This window comes from Natrix helvetica (assembly GCF_964273705.1).
Source record: "Natrix helvetica genome assembly, chromosome: 1".
Taxonomy (NCBI): domain Eukaryota; kingdom Metazoa; phylum Chordata; class Lepidosauria; order Squamata; family Natricidae; genus Natrix; species Natrix helvetica.
In genome coordinates, this window is record NC_138548.1 from 356051913 (window position 1) to 356078611 (window position 26699).

General features: G+C 43.8%; 1 protein-coding gene across 7 annotated transcripts in view; it reads right to left on the reverse strand.

Moving 5' to 3' along the window:
- Positions 1 to 26699, reverse strand: part of LOC309384270 (uncharacterized protein) — a 122040-nt gene that overhangs the window by 45628 nt on the left and 49713 nt on the right. Inside the window, exons 1-3 of one of the 7 annotated variants that reach the window (XR_014174003.1) lie at positions 17072 to 17191; positions 2149 to 5308; positions 629 to 1137 (exon numbers count right to left, since the gene is read on the reverse strand). The exons of 1 other annotated variant lie outside the window; for it this stretch is intronic. Coding sequence is in view for 1 of the 6 variants with exons in the window: in XM_081937565.1 (XP_081793691.1) it covers positions 2784 to 3983 (1200 nt within the window). In the remaining 5 variants the exon portion in view is untranslated. Of the gene's footprint in view, positions 1 to 626; positions 5309 to 15661; positions 15694 to 17071; positions 17192 to 26699 lie in introns of those variants that run through there. 5 more of the 7 variants (XR_014174005.1, XR_014174004.1, XM_081937565.1 and 2 more) reach the window with 5 other exon arrangements.

Below are 26699 nucleotides of genomic sequence, written 5' to 3' on the forward strand. Positions count from 1 at the left end.
TTTTGCTTGCTTGAAACCTGATTGGAAGCTCATAGAAAGTAATATCTGACCTCTGAAAATAATCGGCATTAAAAAAATTGGATACTATAAATTTATTTCCAGAACTTTTGTCCTGGCTGCTACACCTTGTGGCTGAAAGCTCTCCTTTTGGGAGCAACTGAAGGAATAATCTTCTGCTGCCTCTATGAGTGCCTTCCCCTTTGCATCAGAACAATTAAAAGAACCCATCAAGTCTCTCTGATATGATCAATGTTTAATCTTTTGCCAATAACATCTTCCACCCACATCTTTTGACAAAAGGGAGGGATTTTAAGAAGTTAGCACCCCCCCCTTCCCAGAATAATGAAATTTTTTAGAAAATATTAAAAAAGAAGAATATTACCGAGTCCCTTCGGGGTGAGGGGGCGGTCTATAAATCAAATAAAACTTAAACTTAAATTTAATTATACCTCCCTGGATGAGAAAAGGAAAAATATGCTCTTGGAAAGCAGCCCCCACCTTTAACAGCCCCAGAAACACTGGGCCACCTTATTTACAACACAAAAGACCTTCACCCTCAGAACATAATAGGATTAGCCCTCTATCCATCTACCAAGCCCTACAGGAACTGTACTGCCCTACTGTACACCTACAGCCCTCCCCCCACTTTTGGCATACGATCCAAAAAACGTTAGGCATCACTGATATACGTCCTTCCCTCCCTCCCCAACATGAGGTTCAGAGATCTTTAAAAGGTAAGGAGGAGGGTATGAGGTTGGGTGGGGTGTGGTCTAGATGTAAGGGAACCCTGGGGGAGTGAAGGGCCAAGGGGATTCAAGGGTTAAGAAACAAAAGGATGTCTTGGAGGGTGGGGGATGTCAGGGGAAATTTCACCCTGAGCTAATGAGGTCCTAGACCGATGGCTTTTCCAAACAGCATATCTTCAGAGAAGCGAAAGTAAGATCCAGTAACAAGTTCTAATTAAAAACAAACTTTAATATGAAAATAAGAAATAAGAAAATAAACAAATCTATCTAATTGTTACATTTTGGCAAGAGCAGTTTGTCGCCCACCTATATGGGAAAGATCAAAAGTAAAGAAGTCTCTGGAATGTGTGTGAGCAGGCGCAGTACATCATTTGCTGATAAAGCCTATGACCTGCGCAGTAATTCATCAGTTCGGCTAGCAAACAATTAACGCAGTGACATCCCTTCTTTTGCTAGTTGGGCTGATGTTATCAAATCATCAAATAAGGCACATCTTTTTTCGCAGATACTCGTGTTGTGCTGCTGAAAGTGGTTTGTTGAGCATGTCAGCAATCTGATCATGTGTAGAAACATATTGCAATTTAACAAAACCTTGCTTAACTAATTGCTTTGTGTTTTGATAACGAATGTCAATGTGTCTGGACCTAGAACCTGTAAAATGTGACTCAGAAATATAAACCACCGATTCATTATCTTCCATCACGGTGATTGGTCGAATCGGACGTGTCCAGATATCTGTGATCAAAGCATCAAACAACGCTAGAGAATTACAAGCATCTGAAACACAAGCATATTCAGCTTCAATAGATGAACCTGAAACAAAACTCTGTTTTCTCACTTGCCAGTAAACAGGACATCCATTCAGGAACATCATGTAACCAGAAGTACTTTTGCGTGATTTCTTATCACTTGCCCAATCAGAATCGGCATAACAACATAACTTTGCATGATCAGTGTGTATTGGTTCTAGCAATAACTTCATGTGTTTAGTGTGTTTCAGGTATTTCAACAACTTCTTAATGCATGTCCAATGAAATTGTGTTGCCTTACCTACGTGTCGTGATAAAAGATTCACACTAAGTGCAATGTCGGGTCTGGTCCAACTACTAATGTATAATAGTGAACCAATGACTGAACGATAAAGTGTTTGATCCTCGAACAAGAATTATCTCATATGCAGTGGTAGATCTTTTTGTGAACACGCATTCATCAGTTTCGGACTTAATAAAGCCCATTGAATTTACTTTATCAGTAAGACATAAATACCACATTAAACCTGACTGTTTCAGACCATAAAGACTTTTCTTCAGGAACCAGGTATCTCCTTCTTGCTTTCGGAATCCTGGAGGGCTTCTCACGAATAGTTGCAGTGGTTAAATCACTTGCGGATAAAGCCTATGACCTGCGCAGTAATTCATCAGTTCGGCTAGCAAACAATTAACGCAGTGACAGGGGAGGCCTCCAAGGAATTTTTTTTAGCTCTGAGTAGACAGTGTTCTGCTTAGCGACTCACACATTTGATTAATGGCTGCATCAGGGAGAGCAGGGGGATTCAGATAGTTAAGGAAAGCAATTTAACTTAACATCCATTGCAACCTGAAACCTTAATTCAAGGCCCATAATAGTTATATCTTGAGGAATTCTGGGGCTGAAAATCGGGCGACCCAAGGTATAAAACTGAAACTCCACATGTGGGAATTCCATAATCAGCAGACAAAAGCTCCACCCAAAATTCCTTACTGAGGAATTCCTCTACTTCTGGAAAAGGAAATATCCAGAAGCTTTGCTGTTAACCAGAAATAGTAACCATTTTCCATTTTCCTTTTCACTCCACTTACAACTTTAATCATGAGAAATGTTTGAGCAAAATGAATCAGCCCAAAATTTGAACAATCAATTTCTCACCTATACTTTCAATGGGAAATCACAAATTAAATTCAAGCAGTCTACAAACTCATCTACCTTTCCTCATATGGATTATCTTGTGTGCAATAAGGGATGATTTATGCTTGAAGTAATGTCCACAGACTGGACATTTCAAAGATTTGCCATGGTGTGAGTCCTCTGGTGTATCACTAGGTGGGAATTCTGACTGAAAGCTTTCCCACAATCAGGACATTCAAAGGGTTTCTCTCCTGTGTGAGTCTTCTGGTGTCTCACCAGCTGGAAATTCTGACTGTAATGTTTCCCACAATCAGGACATTCAAAGGGTTTCTTTTTTATGTGTGTTTTCTGGTGTGTCACCAGAGTGGAATTCTGACTAAAGCTTTTCCCACAGATAGGACATTCAAAGGGTTTCTCTCCTGTGTGAGTCCTCTGGTGTGTCACCAGATTGGAATTCTGACTAAAGCTTTTCCCACAGATAGGACATTTAAAGGGTTTCTCTCCTGTGTGAGTCCTCTGGTGTGATACCAAAAAGGCATTCTGACTAAAACCTTTCCCACAATAAGGACATTCAAAGGGTTTCTCTCCTGTGTGAGTCTTCTGGTGTCTCACCAGCTGGGAATTCTGACTGTAATGTCTCCCACAATCAGGACATTCAAAGGGTTTCTTTTTTATGTGTGTTTTCTGGTGTGTCCCCAGAGTGGAATTCTGACTAAAGCTTTTCCCACAGATAGGACATTCAAAGGGTTTCTCTCCTGTGTGAGTCCTCTGGTGTGTCACCAGAGCGTAATACTGACTAAAGCTTTTCCCACAGATAGGACATTCAAAGGGGTTCTCTCCTGTGTGAGTCCTCTGGTGTCTCACCAGCTGGGAATTCTGACTGTAATGTTTCCCACAATCAGGACATTGAAAGGGTTTCTCTCCTGTGTGAGTCCTCTGGTGTCTCACCAGGTTGAAACTGAGACTAAATCTTTTCCCACAATCAGGACATTCAAAGGGTTTCTCTCCTGTGTGAGTCTTCTGGTGTGTCACCAGGGTGCTATTATTACCAAAACTTTTCCCACAGATAGGACATTCAAAGGGTTTCTCTCCTGTGTGAGTCCTCTGGTGTCTCACCAGGCTACAATTAAAGCTAAAGCTTTTCCCACAATCAGGACATTCAAAGGGTTTCTCTCCTGTGTGAGTCCTCTGGTGTATCACCAGGTGGGAATTCTGATTAAAACTTTTCCCACAATCAGGAAATTCAAGGGGTTTCTCTCTTGTGTGCATCCTCTGGTGTTTCACCAGTATTGAATTATTACTAAAGCTTTTTCCACAATCCGGACATTCAAAGCATTTCTCTCCTGTGTGCATCCTCTGGTGTGTCACCAGATTGGAAATATTACTAAAACTTTTTCCACAATCAGGACATTCAAAGGGGTTCTCTCCTGTGTGAGTCCTCTGGTGTATCACCAGGTGGGAATTCTGACTGAAACTTTTCCCAAAGTCAGGATATTCAAATGGTTTTTCTCTTGTGTGCGTGGTCTTGTGTTTCAGGAGTAGGGAATTTCTAATGAAACCTTTCCCACAATCTTGACATTTACAAGAATCCTCTGATGTATTACCAGGTGGAAATTACGACTGAAATGTCTCCCACAGTCAGGACATTGAATGGGTTTTTCTCCTTTATGATTCCTCTGGTGTATCACCAAGATGAAATTATAACTGAAAGTTTTCCAACAATCAGGACATTGAAAGCATTTATCTCCTATGTGAGTCTTCTGGTGTATCACCAAGCTGGAATTGTGACTTTCCCATAATCAGGACATTCAAAGAGTTTTTCTTCTGTGTCAGTTCTCTGGTGTCTCTTGAGATGGAAATTTCTACTGAAGCTTTTCCCACAATCTAAACACTCATACAGTTTCTCCCTGGAGTCAATCTACTGATGCATCAACAGTCTGAAATTGTGACTAATTTTTTTTCTACAATCAGGACATTCAAAGGGTTTCACTTTTGTGGGAGTCCTCGGGTGCTTCACCAGGGTGAAATTCTCACTGAAACTTTTCCCACAGAAAGGATGTTCAAATGGTTTTATTCCTGTGTGTGCATCGTTCAGTGTCTCAAGACCTGAGAATTTCTAATGACACTTTCACACAATCTGCACAGTCATATGTTTTCTCTCTCCTGTGAGTTATCGGATGCAGCACGATGTTGCCACGCTCACTCCAGCATTTACCACATTGGGAGCACTTTTGTGGCTTCCCACTTGTGTGGAGATGCTTCCATGAACAACAAGGGAGCAGTTGTGACCATAGTTTTTACCACATTCAGTAAACAATGCCTTGCTTAATGGTACTTTTATTCAAGCAGTCTTCTTCCTCACATTACTGTCACCTACATTACTGTCTCTTGTACATGACTTTACTATTGATCTTTTCCTCCCAACAGACTTCCAGATTTTTATTTCCCCTTTTGCTGAATTATAAATAATCTTTCTTCACCTCTCATGTCAGTTCTGCATAATCTGCTCATTTTTTCTTGATTTTCTCTCTCAAACAGCTGCTGAAGGAGGATCAGATTTGTATGGTTTTCTGCAGGGAATGAAAAATATTTCGATTTCTGGCCGGATTTTCTTCCTTTTCAACATTGATTGTTATTTACAGTTGTTCAGACTGTGCTCTTATTGGCATCCTGTTCATCTGTAAGATACAAAGAAAAGTATAACTTTAATTTTTTGTAAAATGAGTAGAGATGTGTTGAAAAAAGAATGAAAGTATACTTTTGCTCATGGAAGTCCTCAGCTGCAAATAAGGACTGAAAATACTGTCTATAACCCGTCTGGTGACATCCTTGTTCAAATAGTCCTCACTTAACCTACCGCAATTGGAACTGGTATTTGCATCACTAAGCAGCTCAATCATTAAGCATCATCTCACATGACAGTGCCAATTTACATCTGTTCCTCTGTAGTTTTTAAGCTAATTACTGTGGGTTGTTAAAGGCAATTTCATATGACCGTGACTTGCAATTTCCTGCCAGTATACCCACTGATGTTGCTTGTCAGAAGCTAGCTGGGAAGGTCACAGATGGGGATCATAAGTGTGGGATGCTGCGGCCATCATATATGTGCTATTGGCAGAACCCAAATTGGTGCAACTCCTTTTCCTGCACCTTCAAAACCACAGTCACTGCTACGACCAATCTGCTGTCACAGAGAGGGACTCCTCCGGGTACCTTCCGCTAAGCAGTGCGGGTGGGCGGTGCCTAGGAGTAGGGCCTTCTCTGTGATGGGCCCAACCCTCTGGAACGACCTCCCCCCCAATATTAGAACTACCTTGGACCTCCGCTCCTTCCATAAGAAACTCAAGACCCACCTGTTTCGACTAGCCGGCCTGGCCCAATTGTAATTACAAGTAACACTCACTACTGACCTTCCTGGATGGCTTTTTAAATTTTAAATTTTGTGGTTTTAAATTGGTTTTAGAATTGTTTTAATTATTTAATTAGTTTGGGTTAAATATACAGACTGTATGTTTGCGTTGTTCTGTCTGGTGTTTTATGTCATGTTTTGTTGTTTTTATATATGAACGGTCTGTACACCGCCCCGAGTCCCTGCGGGGAGAGGGGGCGGTCTATAAATTTAATAAAACCTAAAACCTAAACCCTAAACATGCGGTCACGGAACAAGTCCTTGGATTACCACAAATTTTGTGGACCAGGTGCACGTCTGCTTCTACTGTGCCATAGTAACTCTGAAGGCTCAGGGAAGAAGTGGTAAGTGAGGACTAGCTGTACAACCAAATATGGATTAAGCACAATTGAACCTGGTTAATACGTGAATGGGAGAAAAAATACGATACTTATTGGCAAGACATGGAAGTAAAAAAACTTGTACATTTTATTCTTCTGTCATTTTCAATACACATGTGGATTACAAACTATACCAAGAGGGCTGTCAGCATTCCAAATATCATGCAGAATTAAATCAGAGTCCAAGGCAGAGCTATCCTTAAAGTACCAATTTAATAAGACAGACATGTTGACATCGTACTGTGGAATCCCAAATCTGAAAACTTCCTGGGATTCCACCCAGTTCAAAGTTCATGATCTTATCCCCACACCCATAAGTCCATCACATGGTCCAATCTTCTTCAGCCACGCTGGCATCTCCACCCAGCTGGTTACGGTCAGGTGTCAAGGTGCAGAGACAAAAGATGACCTTGGCTTCTAGAAAAGAATGACAACAACACATTCCACCATTCTACTCCTTTCTATTCCCCCCTCCCAACTACTACACTAATGAAACAGCACAGTGAAATAATAGAAAGTGTGGCAGGCCAAAGATCCTAAAAGGAACATAAGTACAGGCCTGACAGGGGCAACATCAAGATCTAATGGGAGAGTGTCGACCGGACGTTCTCCAGCTGGACTGTCATGGGGTGGGGGGGGGGGGGCTCTCAAGGGCCTCACATGAACCCTGTCTCACAAACTATCTCCAACATCTTTTTTAGATCAAACCCCCCCTGGAGGTGGGACAAAGAAGGGGCAGCGTCTCATCAGACCCAGGGGGAAGCAACAGGTCCCTCGCAGGTCGGAGATTTGCCCTCTGAATCAGAGTAGGGGCGGCAGCATGGCAACATGGCTGCACAAGTAGCTGACTTCCAGCCAAAGAAACTGAAGAGGAGTGTGAGGAAGAGATGAAAGACTGGTAAGAAAATTAAGGAGAGATGGAATGCAACAAGGGGGAAAGATCAAGAAAAAAGCACTATCTCCTCACTGACAACTGATAACCTAATCTTGAGAGGTGAAAAGTAGGAAGGAAAAAAATAATAATAAAAAAAATCAAAAACTGGGAAATACGAAGTTTTCTTTCTTTCTCTCCTTCTTTATTCTGCAAAAGATCAAGATGGCTCCAGCTTCTCTTCTGTTTTCACAGTAGTTGAATTAACTAAATTTAAGGTGGACCAGAACTTCGAAGTAAAATTTGTATAACTAACTGCAATTTTAGAACTGGACATTAAGGAAGAACAAAAGACCAAGATGGCTCCCGTCGCTCTTCCCCACAGCAGCTGAAGTAGATAAATTTAAGGTGGACCAGAACTCTGAAATAAGAACTGTATAACTAACTGTAACTTTGGAACTGGACATCATGGAAAGCTGGGAATTTGAAGAACTGCGTGAAATTATAAAAAATATGCATAAATCATTAAAATCAAGCCTAAATAGAATTCTAAACCCAGAGAAGAAGCAAAGAAGAAGGGGGCAAAGATAATGAAGGGGTAGAAACGGTGGGAAATAAAAAGCAGACAAAAAATTCCATAGGGCTTGGCAGTGATATAGGGAAAATTGTAAAAGGGGGATGTGCCCCAACAAAAGGGGAAAAAAAGCAGACAAAAGAGGTTTTGGAGGTTGTCAATGCCATAAAGAAAATTGAAGAAGGAGGTTATGTCCCAACAAACAGAAATATAAAAGATCCCTTTGATGGTCGCTTGGGGAAATTTGAAGAGGGTAGACGTGTCAAAGAAAAAAGAAAAGGGAGAAGGCTGGAACAGAGAAGTGAGACAAAAGACTTACTAGGAAAAAATTAGACAACTAGAAATTGTTATATGGGAAAATATAAAGCTAAGGGGTTTATTCCTAAATATAATAATAAAATGGAGTTGCTAACTGGTTGAATATGATAATGGAAAGATAGTTAAATAAAGGTTAAAATATATGGAGGATGTAAGGATAAATAATTATATAAATATAATGATGAGAATAGCTGGGAATTGTAACCAGGTCTACATCTCAACCAAAATTAGGCTGGGGTGATGTGGGTGTCAGGCCTGTAATTATATTCTTTTTAGGATCTTTGGCCTGCCACACTTTTTAATAATTCTCTATGCTGTTTCAATAGTGTAGTAGTTGGGAGGGGGGAATAGAAAGGAGTAGGATTGTAGAATGGATTGTTGACATTCTTTTGTAGAAGCCAAGGTCATCTTTTGTCTCAGCACCTCGACACCTGGCCGGAAGAAGATGGGTGTACATGCCAGCGTGGAAGATGATGATTGGAACATGTGATGGATTTGTGGGTGTGGGGAGAGATCATGAACTTTCAACTAGGTGAACTTACAGGATGTAATTCAGAGTTGAAATTTCCATAGCCGTGCTAAATTGCCTGTGGAATAAATTGGACCTTAAAGGATGTTTTGCCTTGGACAATGATTTATTTCTGCATGGTATTTAGAACCCTAACATTATTTCAACTCTCTACTTTAAAAATATTTCACTAGCTCCCTCCCCCTATCAAGGGGGAAGGGCTGGTGATGGAAGATCTGGTGATGGGGTCTCGGCATTCCCAATACTGACCGGGACAGCATAAATATCAGCGAAGAATTAATGAGAAGCTTTTGGTGATAAGAAGCTGAGTGCGGAACTTCAAAGGCAATGGAATGCTGCTTCCAGTTTAATTGCATCAGGAGGAATGCAGGAGGAGACACGACAAGACGAAGGAAATCTCAGACGGACTTCTTCAGCAAAATTGTGAGTGCATGCTCCCCCTCCTTCCCCCCAGCTTGGAAACAAGGCTTGGAAAAAAAAACCCTAGAACAGAGGTTTGGGCTCCTTCCAGACGGCAATAGATGAAATGGCATATCACCCTGCAACTAGATGGGAGAGAGATTCCCTTTCAAAATGGGAATCTCAAAGGAGGCAGGAAGAAGGAATTTTTCCAGCATCTGTCACTTGCAAGCCACCACAAATGGGGCTGCAACCAGTAAATGAAGCAAATTGGGCAGTAAATTGGGCTTTCCTCCCAGGACTTGGATGGAAGAGATGCTACTTACAAACTCCTTTGCCATCAGCATGGGGAAATGCTCCAAGCCAGCAGAGGGCACCTACTTGGCCCATAACTCATCCAAGCCAGCAGGAGGGTCCTTGGCACGTAAAACCCCCTAGCCAGCCATCATTGGTTGAGCTGCAACCTGTGAAGCAGGCAACCCCGGGATGGGTCTTAACCCCAGGCCATGGATGGGAGGGATGCCAGTGGGCACCTGCCCTCCCTCAGCAGATGGCACCATGGCAGAAAGCTGGGCAGTGGCCAACCGAGGGATTGACCTCCCCACCGGTTCCAGTCTCCCCTGCAAGGCCCCAAAAGGTTCTTACCAGACCTTCCTACAGAGAAGAAATCTCCATGGAAGAAGGTATTATCAAAGGGAGGCCTGCGGGATGGATGGCGGAAAAATGTGCGCCTGCAAGGCCCCAAGTGGTTCTTACCCCACCTTCCTACAGAGTAGCAATCACCAACATGGAAGAAGGGATTACCAAAGCCAGGCCTGCAAGATGGGAAGCGGGACAAGGTGCATCTGCAATGCCCCAAAAAGTTCTTACTCCACCTTCCTACAGAGAAGCAATCTCCACCATGGAAGAAGGGTTTACCAAGGGGGCAGCTGCAAGTTGGAGAGCAAGGCAGTGTGATGAAACGGTTCCTGAGTTTAGAGATGTAACTAGGTTCCATTCCTCGTGGGGCCCAATTAAATGCCACCATTGTTGTCAACTTGGCCACAGAGCGTCAGAGTGCTTGGCTCCAGCCCCAATGCCACAAACGTGCGCGCCAACCACCACGGCGGTAAAGAGAGGGTCCCAGATGCCACCACAGAAGAGTCATCTGGGCCAACAACCTCTGGAAGAGGATCCCCAACTTAAGGTGAGGAAGTGTCCTACCAAGGGGGAGGCCTCGGAAGAGGAAAAGGGCAGACATTCTCCGGAGGAGGATCCCCAACTTAAGGTGACAAAGAGTCCAACTAAGGGGGAGGCCTCGGAGGGGGAAAAGCCTAAACGACCTCTGGAAGAGGATCCCCAACTTATGGTGACGAAGAGTCCTACCAAGGGGGAGGCCTCGGAGGAGGGAATTGCCGAAGAACAAACGTGTGTACCAAATGCCACGGTGGTTAAGAGAGGGCCCCAGATGCCCGCACAGCAAAGTCATCTGGGCCAACAGCCTCTGGAAGAGGATCTCCAACTTAAAGTGACAAAGTGTCCTACCAAGGGGGAGGCCTCGGAAGAGGAAAAGGGCAAACAATCTCCAGAGGAGGATCCCCAACTGAAGGTGACAAAGAGTCCAACTAAGGGGGAGGCCTCGGAGGGGGAAATGCCCAACCGACCTCTGGAAGAGGACCCCCAACTTCAGGTGACGAAGAGTCCTACCAAGGGGGAGGCCTCGGAGGAGGAACAAGGCCAGCCGTGGATGATTGGATCCAAGAGCCTAGAACCTACAGCACCTGCAGCAGAGAGCCCGAAACGGCCATGGGAAGAGGTCGCAATGGACTTCATCATGGAACTCCCAGACAGCAGTGGGCATAAAGTAATTTGGACTGTTATTGATTTGTTTTCTAAGCAGGCACACTTCATTGCTTGCTCAGGATTGCCATCCGCAAACGAATTAGCGAAAATGTTTGTGAAACACATTTATCGCCTGCATGGAGTACCCAAGAGGATCATTTCAGACCGCGGAGTCCAGTTCACAGCCAAGTTCTGGAGAGAGGTCCTGAGATCTATTGGGTCCACACAAGAACTGAGCTCAGAGGTTCATCCCAGCATGAACGGCGCAGCAGAGGGAGCCAATGCGGTGGTGGAACAATACATCAGGTGTTTTGTGGACTATCAGCACGACAACTGGTCGGACTTGCTACCTTTCGCCAAAGTGGCGTACAACGATGCGGTCCACAGCAGCAGAGGATTAGCGGGTTTCCAGATTACCAGTGGCATGGAAGTTGTTGCCATGCCTGAGTTGCCTAGAGAACCTCCTTCTTTCATGTCTTTGAGTGAATGGATGGACATGCTAAAGAAAGGATGGAAGAATACGAAGAAGGCTCTAGCAGTTAATTTAATTTTTAATTTAATTTAATTAGCACTTCTAGACCGCCCCCTCTCCCAAAAGGGACTCGGGGCGGTGTACAGTCCATATCAAAAACATCATACATAATAACAATTAAAAATTATTAAATGGATAAATACAATAATAAGTTGCAGCAGAAGCCTACCAGAAGCAAGATGATCAACGTCGCTCACTCCTAAACCCCTACCGTGTGGGGGACAATGTTTTTTTATCTACCAAATACATAAGATTAGAAATGCTTAGCAAGGAATTGGGTCCAAAATTTCTAGGTCCATTCCCAATAGTGAAGATAGTTAACTCAGTTACAGTTCAACTCAGTCTACCCAGAAGTCTAGGGGAAATTGACCCAGAGTTTCATTGTAGCTTGTTGAAACCAGTAATTGGGTCTAACAGAAGAGCATCCACCCAAGCTCAATCTCCTCCTATAGTGATGGAAGGGGAAACACAATCTGAGGTGGAAAAAATTGTAGATTTCAGGCTGAATAGGGGTTGCTTACAGTACTTAGTGCATTGGAAGGGTTACCCTTGGTCTGAAGCTAATTGGGTGAACAGTGGGAACCTGAAAGTGGAGAAGTTAGTAAAGCAATTCAATGGGAAGTTTCCCGAGAAGTCAAGGGGTTCCCCTGGGTGGAGAAGAGGTGGTTAATTTTGTTATGTTAACTTTTATGTTATTCTCTTTGCAAGAAACGTTTTTCTTTTGAGGAGAGGCCGCCTGTCAGGCCTGTAATTATATTCTTTTTAGGATCTTTGGCCTGCCACACTTTTTAATAATTCTCTATGCTGTTTCAATAGTGTAGTAGTTGGGAGGGGGGAATAGAAAGGAGTAGGATTGTAGAATGGATTGTTGACATTCTTTTGTAGAAGCCAAGGTCATCTTTTGTCTCAGCACCTCGACACCTGGCCGGAAGAAGATGGGTGTACATGCCAGCGTGGAAGATGATGATTGGAACATGTGATGGATTTGTGGGTGTGGGGAGAGATCATGAACTTTCAACTAGGTGAACTTACAGGATGTAATTCAGAGTTGAAATTTCCATAGCCGTGCTAAATTGCCTGTGGAATAAATTGGACCTTAAAGGATGTTTTGCCTTGGACAATGATTTATTTCTGCATGGTATTTAGAACCCTAACAGTGGGGGGTTTAAAAGTACAATGATGAAGGGAGATCACTTCCGGTCACAGAAGGTGACGGACGGTGTAGTCCGCTGTCGTCTCTCTGGTGGGCTCCTTTGAGGAGCACAGGGGGTCTCGGAGGGGCCACCTGCCGCAGGGCAGCTTGCTGGAACCCCCCAGATTCGGCGGCAGCCGGCGGGGGTGTTTCCAACCTCACCCCTGGAACCGGGGAACGGAGGGGGGGCATGGAACAGCATTTGGCTGTCTGCCCTTTCGCCGGGAGGAAGGAGTTAATTAAGGAGGAGTGACTGGAATGTGGGTGGCGAGAGATCCATCCTAATCTCCTTAATTATCGCTAATGGATAAGCAGCAGACTATTGTAAATTCGGGTTCAATCTATTTGAAGCTGAAGACTAGAGGGCGGTTTCTCTTTCTCTTTATCTCCCTCGGATAAAGCGGCATTTGAATTATCTCTCTCTATATTGGAATGGAGAGAGAATAAAGGCTGACTTGTCACCTGTATTAACTATGTGAGAAAGATTCATATCACAACTGCAAGAGGTGATTGCTGAGCTGTTTTCTTAAAGGAAAAAAAACTTTATGGCAATCTTTGTTCTTCTCCCTGTGAAAGGAGGAGCCAAGATACCTCCCCTCTATCTTTGTTTTTGCACTTACAAATGAAGTCTGCCTTTTGAAACTACCTTTGAAAAAAATCTCTGGCATTGTATTATTACCTCCCCTGAAGGACCCCTGGACCTCTCCTGTTATATGGTCTTTCTGGATTTTGATTATTTGATTTTCCCCTTAAAAAGAGGGAGGAAGATATATGTTAAAATAAAATATATTATATTGAAAAGGAATTATAAATACCATCATCATAAAAGGGAGCTCGCTCAGAAGCTGAAATACACCAAGTAAATGAGACGAAGGATGTGAAGTAGAGGAGAGAAGTAAGGGAAGAAGACTGGGATAGGAGAGAGGGTGGGGGGGGGGGGAAGAGGAGAGAAAGGAGGAGTGGAAAGGGGAGAGAGAAGGAGAGAGGAAGGGGAAGTAGAGAAGGGAAATAGGGAAGGGGAGGAGAGAGGGACAGAGGGAAGAGAGGAGGTAGGGAGGGAGAGGAGAGAGGGAGAAGAAAGTGATGGATAACGTACTAATATGGTGTACGGAGAGCAGAAGAGCCAATAATTGTTTTAGGGAGTTGATGGTAAGATGAATTGATGTAAACATTTAATAATACAATACGATGTTGGCTATGTAATACTATACATGTGATTTATATGTTATGAAAATGAAAAAATAAAACTTTATATAAAAATAAATGTAATGGGAGACTTCAACTACCCTGATATCAGCTGGGAGAAAAAGCCTACAGCAAGTAGGAAATTGAATAGATTCCTAACCAATTTAGCTGACAACTTTGTCATCTAAATGGTAGAGGAGGGACCTAGAGGAAAAACTATACTCGACCTAATTCTTACTAATAGAGAAGCGATAAAAGGAGTTGAAGTTGTTGGGACCTTGGGTAAGTGACCATGTCTTACTGGAATTCAATATAATGCAAACACAAGCAATAGAATAAAATCCAACAAGTGTCTTAAACTTTAGAAGAGCTGATTTTAAGAAATCCAGAGCCTAAGCAAAATTTCATGGATAAAAATCCTAAAGGAGAAAACAATGCAAGGAGTGTGGGAAATAATGGAAAATCTATATAGATAAAAGTGAAATACCACTCACGCATTATCACAAAATCTCCAGAACCGTAAAGCCTACAAACCTCAAATTTGCCATGTACAGGTGAAACTCGAAAAATTAGAATATCGTGCAAAAATTCATTTATTTCACTAAATGCAACTTAAACGGTGAAACTAATATATGAGATAAGACTCATTACATGCAAAGCAAGATAGTTTACGCCGTGATTTGTCATAATTGTGATGATTATGGCTTACAGCTCATGAAAACCTCAAATCCACCATCTCAGAAAATTAGAATATTACATGCAATCAATAAAACAAGGATTGTACAGTAATCCAACAGTCATTGAACCTGGTTTTGTGCTTTTGGCAAAAGTTGCTCTCATTAGAAAAGAGGACTTTGGACCACGGAGCAACAGGACTTTGGACCACTATGCTTCATTAAGACCAGGGTCAACGCAGCCGTCTACCAGGAGATTTTGGAGCACTTCATGCTTCCTTCCGCAGACGAGCTTTATGGGGATGCTGATTTCATTTTCCAGCTGCCCACACTGCCAAAAGCACCAAAATCTGATTCAATGACTGTTGGATTACTGTGCTTGATTGGCCAGCAAACTCATCTGACCTGAACCCCATAGAGAATCTATGGGGCATTGCCAAGAGAAAGATGAGAGACATGAGACCGAACAATGCAGAAGAACTAAAGGCTGCTATTGGAACATCCTGCTTCCATAACACCTCAGCAGTGCCACAGGCTGATAGATTCCATGCCATGCCGCATTGAGGCAGCAATTGCTGCAAAAGGGGCCGAAACCAAGTACTGAGTACATATACATGCTTATCCTTTTCAGAGGTAAGATATTGTTCTATGTGCAATCCTTGTTTTATTGATTGCATGTAATATTCTAATTTTCTGAGATGGTAGATAAAAAAAGAAAAAAGTCAGGGAAACAATCAGTCCACTATTGGCAGATGATGGCAAGGAAGTGATGAGAAGTAGAGACATGGAAGAGCTACTTAATTCATTATTTGCATCTATCTTCAGGCAAAAAGAAAAAATAGCCAAACCTACCAAAAACAGAACTGAAAAAGGCAGACTAGGAATACAAATTAAAACAGGCAAGAAAATGGTAAGAGAACACCTGTCCATTCTAGATAAGTTGTAATCATCGGGACCAGATTGATTACAGAGTTTTGAAGGAGCCGGCAGACATGATCTAAGAACCCTTCAACCATATCTTTCAAAGATCTTCATGCAGCAAGGAACTACCGGTGGATTGGAAAAGATCTGATGTAGTTCCCGTCTTCAAAAGAGGGGAGAAAAATAGATCCATAAAACTACAGGCCAAATAGCCTGACATCACTACCTGGGAAGATCCTGGAAAAGATTTGCAAACACCTAGAAGCAAGCAAATATATAACCAGAAGTCAATATGGGTTTGTCAAAAACAGGTCATTCCAAAGAAATGTTATTTCATTCTTACACAAAGAGACTAAATTAACAGACCAATCAAATACATAGTATCATTGAAATTCAGTAAGGCAATTGACAAAGTAGACCATAAGCTACTTCTTGGTAAATTAGAAAAATGTGGGATAGGTACATCCTTCCACACAGATACATTTATAACTGGCTGACAAACCACATTCAAAGTGTAGTCCTTAATGGGACTATATCTATACAGAGGGAAGTAAGCAGTGGGTATCCCAAGATTCTGTTTTAGTATCTTCTTTTATGAAGATATTAAATATCTTCGTAAATGCCTTAGATGAGGGGATTGAATGGGAATGGAAAAAGAAGATTTTACACTTATGCAAGAAAAACAAAAGGTACTGGTACGCAATAGGTAGAACCAGGTTCAAGCAGTAACTATGAGAGGACACTTGAAGTCCTAGTGGACAATCATTTAGATATGAGCCAGCAGTGTATTGCAGTGGCCAAAAAAGCCAATACAGTACTAAGCACCATTAACAGAGAGATAGAATCAATCATCATGTGAAGTACTAGTACCACTTTATACAGAGTAAGACCACACTTAGATAATTGCAGACAGTTTGGTCACCATATCATAAAAAAGATGTTGAGACTCTGGAAGAATGCAGAAAAGACAAACAAAAAGGATTAGGGGATGGAAGAGAAAAATATAAAGAAGGGTTCCAGGAATTGGGTATGTCTAGTCCAGTGAAATGAAGGACTAAGGGAGACATGATAGCCATCTTCCAATACTTGAGGAGTTGCCACAAAAGAGGGAGGGGTGTCAACCTATTCTCCAAAGCCCCTGAAGGCAGGACAAGGAACTGGAGGGAAACTAATCAAGGAGAGAAGCAACTTCAAACTAAGGAGAAACTTCCTGCACTGAGAACAGTGAACCAGTGGAAGGGTTTCCCTTCAGAGGTTGTGGGAGCTCCATCCCTGGTGGCTTTTAATCAGAGACAGGACAGCCATTTGTCTGAAATGATATTGGGTCTCCTGATTGATCAGGGCGTCAGTATAGAAGACCTGCAAGGTCCCTCCCAGCTCTGTCACAAACCCTCCAGTGATGGGAGCACCCACAACCTCTGGAGGGAAGCCATTCCCAAAGAATCCACCTTCACTTGGAAGAGACTTTTCCAATCTTCCCACCAGGAGGAAAATTGCAGCCACCAGTTTCACAGCCTGCAGCACCAGTGGGCTTAAATTCGGGGAGGGAAGGAACCTTCAGCAGCAGCAGCTGAGATGCTTCAACCCAGTTGCTTCTCTGCTTCCAGGACTCTCCTCCCACCTGCCCTCCACTCACCTTCCAGCTGCTGCTTCGACCATGGGAAGAGCACAAAAGCCGCTCTGCACACCACTCTCCTCCCATGAATGACCCGGAAGAGGAAGTTCAGTGTTTTTCAGCTGCTTTTTTCAAAAGGCAACTGGATTTTCTTTCTTCTACTCTTCCTGTCGCTTTCCAACCTTTCTAGCAACACAGTACTCGATTGTTTTAACCTTTTTAAGCACAACCACAAGTATTATCCTCTTTCTAGGCACAGATTTTGCCTGTTTAAGCACCATCTCCAGATAGGAGGCAGAAAAAAAAAAATCCTTCTACAGTTTCTACCTAAGGCTATCGAGTGGTTTTTAACTTCTAGCAACCGACTTTGCAGCTGAGCCTAGTGAAATAGTGAAATGTGATGTTACTTAACCTTGTGAAGATTAGCTATGTGCCAAGCCCTAAAAGTTCATGAAGGTTTTACAGAATTACACAATCAGCTTTCTTAGGGGTGATTCTCAGTGGAGATCAAAACCTCTCTACATGCCAAAACTTTATGACTCTGAGACTCTAGGGCATGGCAGCAGCATCAGGCCAAACCCTCCAGGGGAAGGAGCTTCACTCCTGCTGGCCAGGGCTGCATCCAAGAGCATCAACCACCAAGCTTCATTCTTGGAGGAGGAAATTTTATATCTGCTGAATGCCAGGTGTAAATTCTGTAAATTTGCTTGCACTGAAGTCTCCCATTAGGTCACACAGAGAAACAAGCAGCAGGGCCTAGAAAAAGGAGCCTAAAAAGATGGCATAATTGCCTATATATGGTAGAAGAAATCCCTCCCCCCTCCCCCAATGTCTATTTATCTTTTTATTGTACAGAGGGTTGTTTTTTATATATTCTGCTATTTCCCTCATGTTAATTTTAATGTGTCTTAGAGAAGTTTCATCCTTCTGCATCCTGAATGTCTTCCAGATTTTGAGGCCAGAATTTCTAGCCAGCACCTCCTTTGCCCAAAATATCTGTGAGTCATAAGCCGAGTTTCTGAGTGGCCCCAGTAAGTTGCTGAATCTTCTAAAAATACATGGTAAAAAAAATATGCACAGAGGTTGTAGCTCAAGAAGAAAAAAGCATTGTGGTTTTGAGTCCTGGGTTCTTAAGTTCATGAACAACCCCTGCTGTGATCTTGTCTTCTTGGAAGTGCTGCTTGTTACCCTGGTGGTAGCAGCACCAAGATGCCTCTTGTTCGTTGCAAATTTGTTACATCTTCAAATCCCCATAACTTTAACCTTAAACCCATCGTCCCTGTCCTACTGTCCGCATTTATTCGTACCCATTTCATTCATGCTCATGTCTATTCTTACAATTATCTTGTAAACGATTGACAAATAAAATAAATAAAATAAATAAAAAATAAACTGCCTTGGTGTTGGAGCTGTGAAAAAGACATTACATGGTGCAAAATATTGCATTTCTAAAAAAAGGCATTAAATAGCTTTTGTGAATGAAAAAACAGGTATTGTCCACATTGCTGTTAAAGAGGGTTTTTTGGTTGGAAGTTCTGCTATTTCCCTCGTGTTTGTTTTAATATCCCCTTTTTGAATATTGAAATTCAATTAATATTTATTTTGAATCTGCACTTAATCCTTCATCGTGACATAAACTATTATTATTTTTATACTCGGAACCACACCCATTGCTCTTTCTTGCCTTCTGGGGCTTTGGTTCTATGCATCAGACATCTCCAAGAGAAAAAAGAAGAAGTCACATTCTTTGCAATGAACTCTTGCAGTATCCAGCAAAGACCTAAGTTCTTCCAAGTCTGTTTCCTATCTTACTGCCCCACTTTATTCCCCCCCAAAATCACAAATCCATGGCTGATAAATATAATTTGTCCCCACTGGGGTAGTTTTTTAAAAAATAATTATATTAGTAGGTTTTTTTATACATCCGTAACAGCTTGGTAAACAGTGTATTGTCTGGGTCAATGTATTTTTAACACAACACGAATAATAATATTGTTTAGGTATACATAATAATACCTTTCAACCTCTCACATTTACGTGGCTATAGTAATGTTGATGTATTCTATTATGTATCAATATACATACTATTCCCAATTTCTACTTTCTACCTGTTTTTTAATCTTTAATGAAGCAATTGCTATCTTAAGTATTCTATGTGTATCCATCATTTCTTGCTTTTTTTAATATTTCAACTTGTAAGAAGTTAGCCCCCACCCATCTCCTGGAAAAATGAAATCTTCTAGGAAATATAAAAAAGGAAGAATATTATATCTCCCTGGATGAGAAAAGGAGAAACATGCTCTTGGAAAGCAGTCCCCACCTTTGTTAACAACCGCAGAAAGACTGGGCCACCTTATCTACAACACAATAGATCTTCACCCTCAGGACATAATAGGATTAGCCCTCTACCCATCTAGCAACAGAACTCACCACATGGAACCTGGGGAGATTGCATCACTCAGCAAGACTCCACCAAGCCTGGAACTCAAGACAACCAATGAGAATAAATGTCTTACATAGAAACAGGACACAAAGCTCCTCCTAGGTTAGTTTTTGCTCTGTGGCATTAAGGTTCAAGCAGTCATATCTCGCTGCTAATCCCATGGGGGAGGATGCATCCCCCTCAAGCTATTCCTTCACTTGAAGAGATAGTAGAAAAGATATCTCAAAACACCCAGCCCTGACTGTGACTCACAAACGATGTTGCCCAGTTGTCCAATAAAGCAGGATATGTTGCACTGGTGGTCTCATGAGTAGGAGTCCCAGGGCTCATTGTGTGTAATTTTAAAAATACTAAATAGCCTGGATTGCATACTGGCTAACCTCAATTTGTTAGCGTTCTAAATACCATGTATGAAATCATCAGAAACCAAGGCAAAATCATCCCTAAATATTAGCCCTCTATCCATCTAGCAGCAGAACTCACCACATGGAACGTGGGGAGATTGTATCGCCCAGCAAGGCTCAACTCAAGACAACCAATCAGAATACATTTCTTAAACAGGAACAGGAAGCTCTAAGGTGGCCCAAGAGCGGGTTTACATCTCTCTCTCACACACACCCATGTGCTCATTTTGCCCAGGGCTTCAAACCATGTGGTCCTGTCCACCATTAAACCATCTTTCCAAGCAGCCTTAAAGAAGCCCTGAGAGAGGAATGAAAGAAATGGAAGCATCTCCCATGTGTTGGGAAGACAGCTTTACATTATCTTACCCCCACATTCACAGCAATGCTGCCAATACCCATTTATTTCATTCTCAAAAGCTATTTAAAGATCAGCACAATGCTTTTTTAGAAATGAAACATTTTCCACCATATAATTTCTTTCCTCACCTCTCCAACACCAAGGCTGTTGCAACAAATTTGTCAGCATCTTGGCGCTGCTACCACCGGGGTAACAAGCAGGCACCTCCAAGAAGAAAAAATCACAGCAGGGTGTTGGAAGAAAAATCCATCTGGTTAAGTTCCAAGCCGGGAGAGAAGCTCTGGAAATAAAATGGAGGCTAGTTCTTTAGGAAAGAAGGTCCATTTATTAATGAGCAGAACCATAGCATTCAGCTTTGGGACAGCTGACAAATTAGCTTGATGAGTGCAAGGATTTTTATAGAGTTTACGGTATTTTGTAATTTTGAGATTACCTTTCGTTAGATATTCAATCTATCTACCATGGTTTCCACCAAGGTCCTCTGTTCCAGCGGGAACAGAAATTCAATCCTATTGGTTGAGAGGTCTGACAGCTCCCTATAAAAGGGCTGCTGTCAGACCAAGCAGTTGCTGGATTGTACATACTGTTACTTGTTAATAAAGAGCTGTTGTTGCTATAAGCCTGTCTCTGCCTCTTTCAATACCCAATCTAACACTGGCGACGAAGGTGGGATTGAGAGTCAAATAGGAGAAGAAAAAAGCAACAAAATCCAGCAAGTAGATTCAGACCGGAGCTCTCGGCACGGCATCGAGCTACCATTTTGAGCGGCAAAACGCAAATCGCCCTCGACAAAAGAATGGCCATGCATGCCCCGCCAACTCCGTATGTCCCGGTGGCCAAACACTGGGAATTGTACATGTTACGATTCGAATGCTTCCTTGAGGCAAACGACCTCATGGGCGTCCCTGAAAGCCGAAAGAAGAACCTCTTCCTGGGGCATTGTGGCTGAGAGGTCTTCGAAACTGCGAAGAATCTATCGGAACCAAAACCACTCCAAACGGTTCCCTGGGTGGCATTACAGCAGACCTTGAAAACCCACTATGCACCCAAACCATCGAGGCACGTTGGCCGCCACGAATTCAACATTAGGAACCAGAAGGTTCCTAATGCGCGTTCACCATGAGGCCGCAGAGCAAGAGCACTATGAGCAAGAGCAACTTGCGTTTGCCGCCCTGCACAAGCTGCGGAGGGGACCATGCCTGGTCAACTTGTCGTTTCCGAGACGCAACCTGTCAACGTTGCGATCGAAAGGGGCACATTGCCAAAGTGTGCCGGAGCGAATTCCCTATCACCACTTGGCAGCCTAAACCTACTCCAAGCCGCCAACAGAGGCCCAACCTAGGGGCCTGGCAGAAACCACAAGGGCACCCAGAGAGAGAAAAGAAGGTTACCTATCACACTGCGATAGGGCACGTCCGCACCAGGCGGCCAAAAAAGCTGAAGGTCACCATCCTCAGAGGATGCTTCCTGTGAGCTGGAGATCGACACTGGATCATCATTAACGATCATGTTGTGGTTGACCCTGAAGCAAGCCATTCCAAGCTTAAAAAAGCAGCACCTTCGCACCCCAGACATCAGTCTGCAAGACTACCAGGGGAGGCGAGTCCCCATCGTGGGCCAGGGCAGTTTCCGGGTGCATTTCAAAGACTTCTGTGCTAAACTTCCCGTGACTGTGGTCAGCGCACCCCTGCAAAGCCTCCTGGGGCTGGAAGCGACCGGGATCAACTCCGTGAAGGAAGATGGCACCGAGGCCATCTTTAAGGAGTTCGAGGACGTCTTCAGTTCCGGTCTCAGTAAGTATGTGGGGACGCCAATCTCCTTTAGCTTGGACCCCAACATAGCGCCTATCAGGCTAAAACCCAGGAGAGTACCTTTCGCTCTCCGCCCTAAAATCGATACGGAAATTGATAAACTCGTGAGCCAGGGAATCCTAGAACCAGTCAGCCATGCATGCTGGGAGACCCCTATTGTGACCCCGGTCAAGCCTGACAGGTCAGTCCGCATCTGCGCGGACTATAAATATACAACAAACAACGCGTTACAACACAGCACTTACCCTGTACCCATTGTACAGCACCTACTACATTCGCTAGGCCCAGGAAAATTTTTCACAAAATTAGACATAGCGCAGGCATACCAACAGTTGCCTGTAGATGGCGCTACAGCGGAGGCTCAAACACAGGGGTGCATTCAAATGCCACCGCCTGCAATTTGGAGTAGCATCACCCCTGGACTGTTCCAAAGCATCATGGAACGGCTTTTGCAGGGGATACCAGGAGTCGTCCCCTATTTTGATGACATCTTGGTATCGGCTGCAAATGAGGCGCAACTTTTAAAACGAGTAAGAATGGTTTTGGCCAGAAGTCGTGAAAAAGGCCTCTGGCTCAAAAAAGAAAAATGCGAAATTAATGTACCAAGGGTTGAATTCCTGGGGGACATGGTCGATGGCTCTGGGATTCACTCGACATCACAAAAAATAACAGCAATTCAGGAAGCCCCCACACCCCACACTCAAACCGAGCTGCAGGCGTTCCTCGGGCTCCTTAATTTCTACAGTGTCTTTCTCAAACAGAAAGCCACCGTCGCTGATCCATTGCATCATCTCCTTGCCAAGAACGCTAAGTGGTCCTGGGGTAGAGCCTAGGCTACCGCATTTGCAGCGGTCAAACGACTACTGACAGCTGACTCCCTTCTAGTCCAGTACAGCCAGACCCCGCCATTGGTGTTAACCTGCAGCGCGTCCCCATTCGTTGTCGGCGCTGTCCTTAACCACCGCATGCCCAATGGCACAGAAGCCCCGATTGCCTTTTACTCGAGAACCTTGTCTTCTGCGGAAAGAAACTACAGCCAAATGGACGAGGCATTGGCTGCAGTGGCGGGAGTTAAAAGGTTCCACAAGTACCTTTACAGCCAGGATTTCGAACTTGTGATGGACCACAAGCCGTTGCTGGGGTTACTGGCTGGAGACCAACCTACCCCGGTGTCGCTGTCACCTCGCATGACCAGGTGGACTGTTTTCATGGCTGCCTACTCCTACAAACTGATTCACCACCCTGGTTCCACGTTGGCACACGCAGATGCATAGAGCCCCTGTCCCCTACCTGAGCTGCTCGCTGACCCCACTCCCGAGACACCGGTCCTGCTCATTGACTGTCTGTACTCTGGACCTGTCTCGTCCAATGACATTGCCCATCATTCTGCTAAGGACTCCACCATCAAACAAATTTTGAACTGGGTGTGGAGGGGGTGGCCCAAGGGGCCTGTTGGGGCAGATTTTAAAATGTACTTTACCAAACGCGATGAGTTGTCGGTAATCAAAGGCTGTTTACTGTGGGGGGACGGGGTGGTTGTTTCAAACAAACTGCGCAAGGCAGTATTGGAAGCTTTGCATGTGGGGCATCCTGGAATTGTCAAGATGAAGTCTTTGGCTAGGAGTTACGTGGGGTGGCCTAACTTGGACAGGGAGATAGAAGAATGGGTGGCTACCTGCACACTGTGCCAGGAATCCAGACAAGCACCCCCAGAGGTGCCCCCTAAGGAGTGGGAACGTCCTCAAGCACCCTGGTCTTGGGTGCACATTGACTTTGCTGGCCCCTTTCCTGGCCAAACCTTCCTTGTAGTTGTGGACACTTACTTGAAATGGTTAGAGATAGTCCTGATGACCTCCACCACGGCAGAAGCGGTCATCAAGGTGCTACAGAGACTTTTCTCCATGCACGGCCTGCCCGAGTTTTGGTCTCTGACAACAGGCCCCAATTTATGGCCATTCAATTCAAGACCTACTTAGCAAGTCAGGGAATCAGGCATGCCCTGGTCACACCATTCCATCTGGCTTCCAATGGTCAGGCGGAGAGAATGGTGCGATCTGCAAAAGAGGCCCTCGCTAGGATGGCCCCAGAGGATTGGCAAACATGGGTTGATCACTATTTGTTAATCCAACACATCACACCAAGTGCCACTACTGGGAGAAGCCTCTCAGAGCTTCTCATGGGTCATCGGCTAAGGTCCCACTTAGACCGGCTACACCCAAACTATTCTGCCCCATCGCCCCGACTCCACAATAAGATTCGAAACTTTAGCATAGGGGACTCGGTATACATCCACAACTACGCCAGGGGCACTCTGTGGATCCCTGCCATGGTGATAGGCATCACCTGGCCTCGCTCTTATCTGTTAGAGCTCGAGGACGGAAGAAACTGGAGGAGGCATATTGACCAACTCTGTGGTCGCCTCTCTAACTCCACACTTAGGACACCAAATCCAACTCCTGAACAAATCAGCCAAAGCCCTACCCAAAAGGAGCAAACGCTCACTCCTTCTACAGCCAGCTCAAACCCGAGGGTACCGGGAAACATATCTGAATTTGTTGCAGGCCCACAGCAAGCTCCAAGCGACCAAATCCCAGAAGCTCCAGCTGCGGCCTGAGAAAAGTTCCAGGAGATTCCACAAAGCGGAGCTGGAGAGCAGACAGGTCCGTCTGACCTGCCCGAAGAACCGGTTCCAAATGAACTGCGCAAGTCTGGTAGAGTAAAACAAAGACCCGCCTACCTGCGAGCTATGTAACCAATAGGAACATCCCAACTAAGAGGGGAGGGGTGTTAGATATTCAATCTATCTACCCTGGTTTCCACCAAGGTCCTCTCTTCCAGCGGGAACACATATTCAATCCTATTGGTTGAGAGGTCTGACAGTTCCCTATAAAAGGGCTGCCGTCAGACCAAGCAGTTGCTGGATTGTACATACTGTTACTTGTTAATAAAGAGCTGTTGTTGCTATAAGCCTGTCTCTGCCTCCTTCAATACCCAATCTAACACCTTTGTGTGCTTGTATTATTTGATTATTTTTACTTGTTGCCCAAAGGCTCATGGTGGGTCTTGATTATCACTTCCTTGGCCCTAATCATGTCAGATGTATGTAATTGATTTTATCCTGTTATCTATTCCCTCTAGCCTTCCTTCCTTGATGGACCGATATTGTTTCTACTTTTTTCAATGCATGGGGTTAAGACACGGGTCCTCAAAACTACAGCCTGCAGGCCACGTGTGGCCCACTGAAGCCATTAATCAAGCCCACGAGGTTGGCCCACCCACATCGCTCAACCCACCCTTCAGTCGAGTGCAGGACTTACCTTGGACTGCAGAATGCAGGTGGTGTGTGTGTGAAAAAAGGCCAAAAAAAAGGGGTGCAAATGACCAGGTTTTGGCCTGAAGAATGTTTCTGCAGCCGGGGGGGGGGGGAATAGATACCCCAGGAGGCCATAAAAAGGGCAAAACCGGCCCGTTTTTCACTCTCTCCACCTCCAGAAGATAGATAAAGAGAGATAGGCAGAGACACATAGGGAAAGAGAGATAGGCAGAAAGAGAGGGAGAAAGAGTAATAGAAACAAGAAAATGGGGAACATTACTGTAGACCTTTTATATAACAAAATGAAAGGAAGAACAAGAGAAAATGTTGACTAATTGAATAATGAGAGCATAAATTAATATAAGTATGTATTATTATTAGAAATATATAAGCGCATTGAACGCAAAGATTATGTTTAACTTGATTAGCTTTATTTGTATTAGAATGTATGACACTCAGGTGCCACACTGTTCACGCATTGATTTGATATTTTGATTTTAAAAAATTAAAACTTGAAAAAGAGAGAGAGAGAGAAAGTAAGAGAGGGAGGGAGAGACCGAGAGAGAAAGCAAGAGAAAGAGGAGAGAGAAAAAGAGACAGAAAGAAGAGAGAGACACAGAGGGAGAGACAATGAGAGAGAGGGAGAGAGAAAGAAGAGAGAGAGGAAAGAGAGCCTTGTTAATTTTAAGTTTCTTGAGGCTGAGAAGAATTGCTGCAAAATTGAGTTTCCTGAGGTGGACCACTAGACTCCTGAACAACTGACTACTAAAAAGAAAAGGCAACTGAAAGAGCAACATGCAAACAAAAGCAAATGAAACACCCCCAGGAACAAAACAAATTAAAATTTAATCTGTGTGCATTGTTCAAAGGACTGTTGAATTGGCCCACCTAGTCACATGACCTAGCCACACCCACCCAGCTGGTCTCCCCCCCCCAACAGTCTGAGGGACCATGAATTGGCCCCATTTAAAAAGTTTCAGGGCCCCTGTGTTAAGGTCATGTCCTGTCCTTAATCCCATCACCTGGAGGTGAAGGTATTTTCTTTGTGAATAGACTGACCCAGGATTTCTTAATGAGCATCTGCTGTAGGCTATTAGGAAAGACTGGGGGCTACTTTCTGCCTTTAAGAACATGTTTCTCCATTTCTCCTTTGGAGAAATAGAATATTCTACCTTTTTTAATATTCCCCAAAATATTTCAGTCTCGGGTGACAGCGGGGCTTCCCACAATTCCCCCCTTTTGGGCTATATGTACTTACATATATTGCCCAACCTACGCACTATTAGAATGGTCTCTGTACTTTCTGTATACCTGGAACAT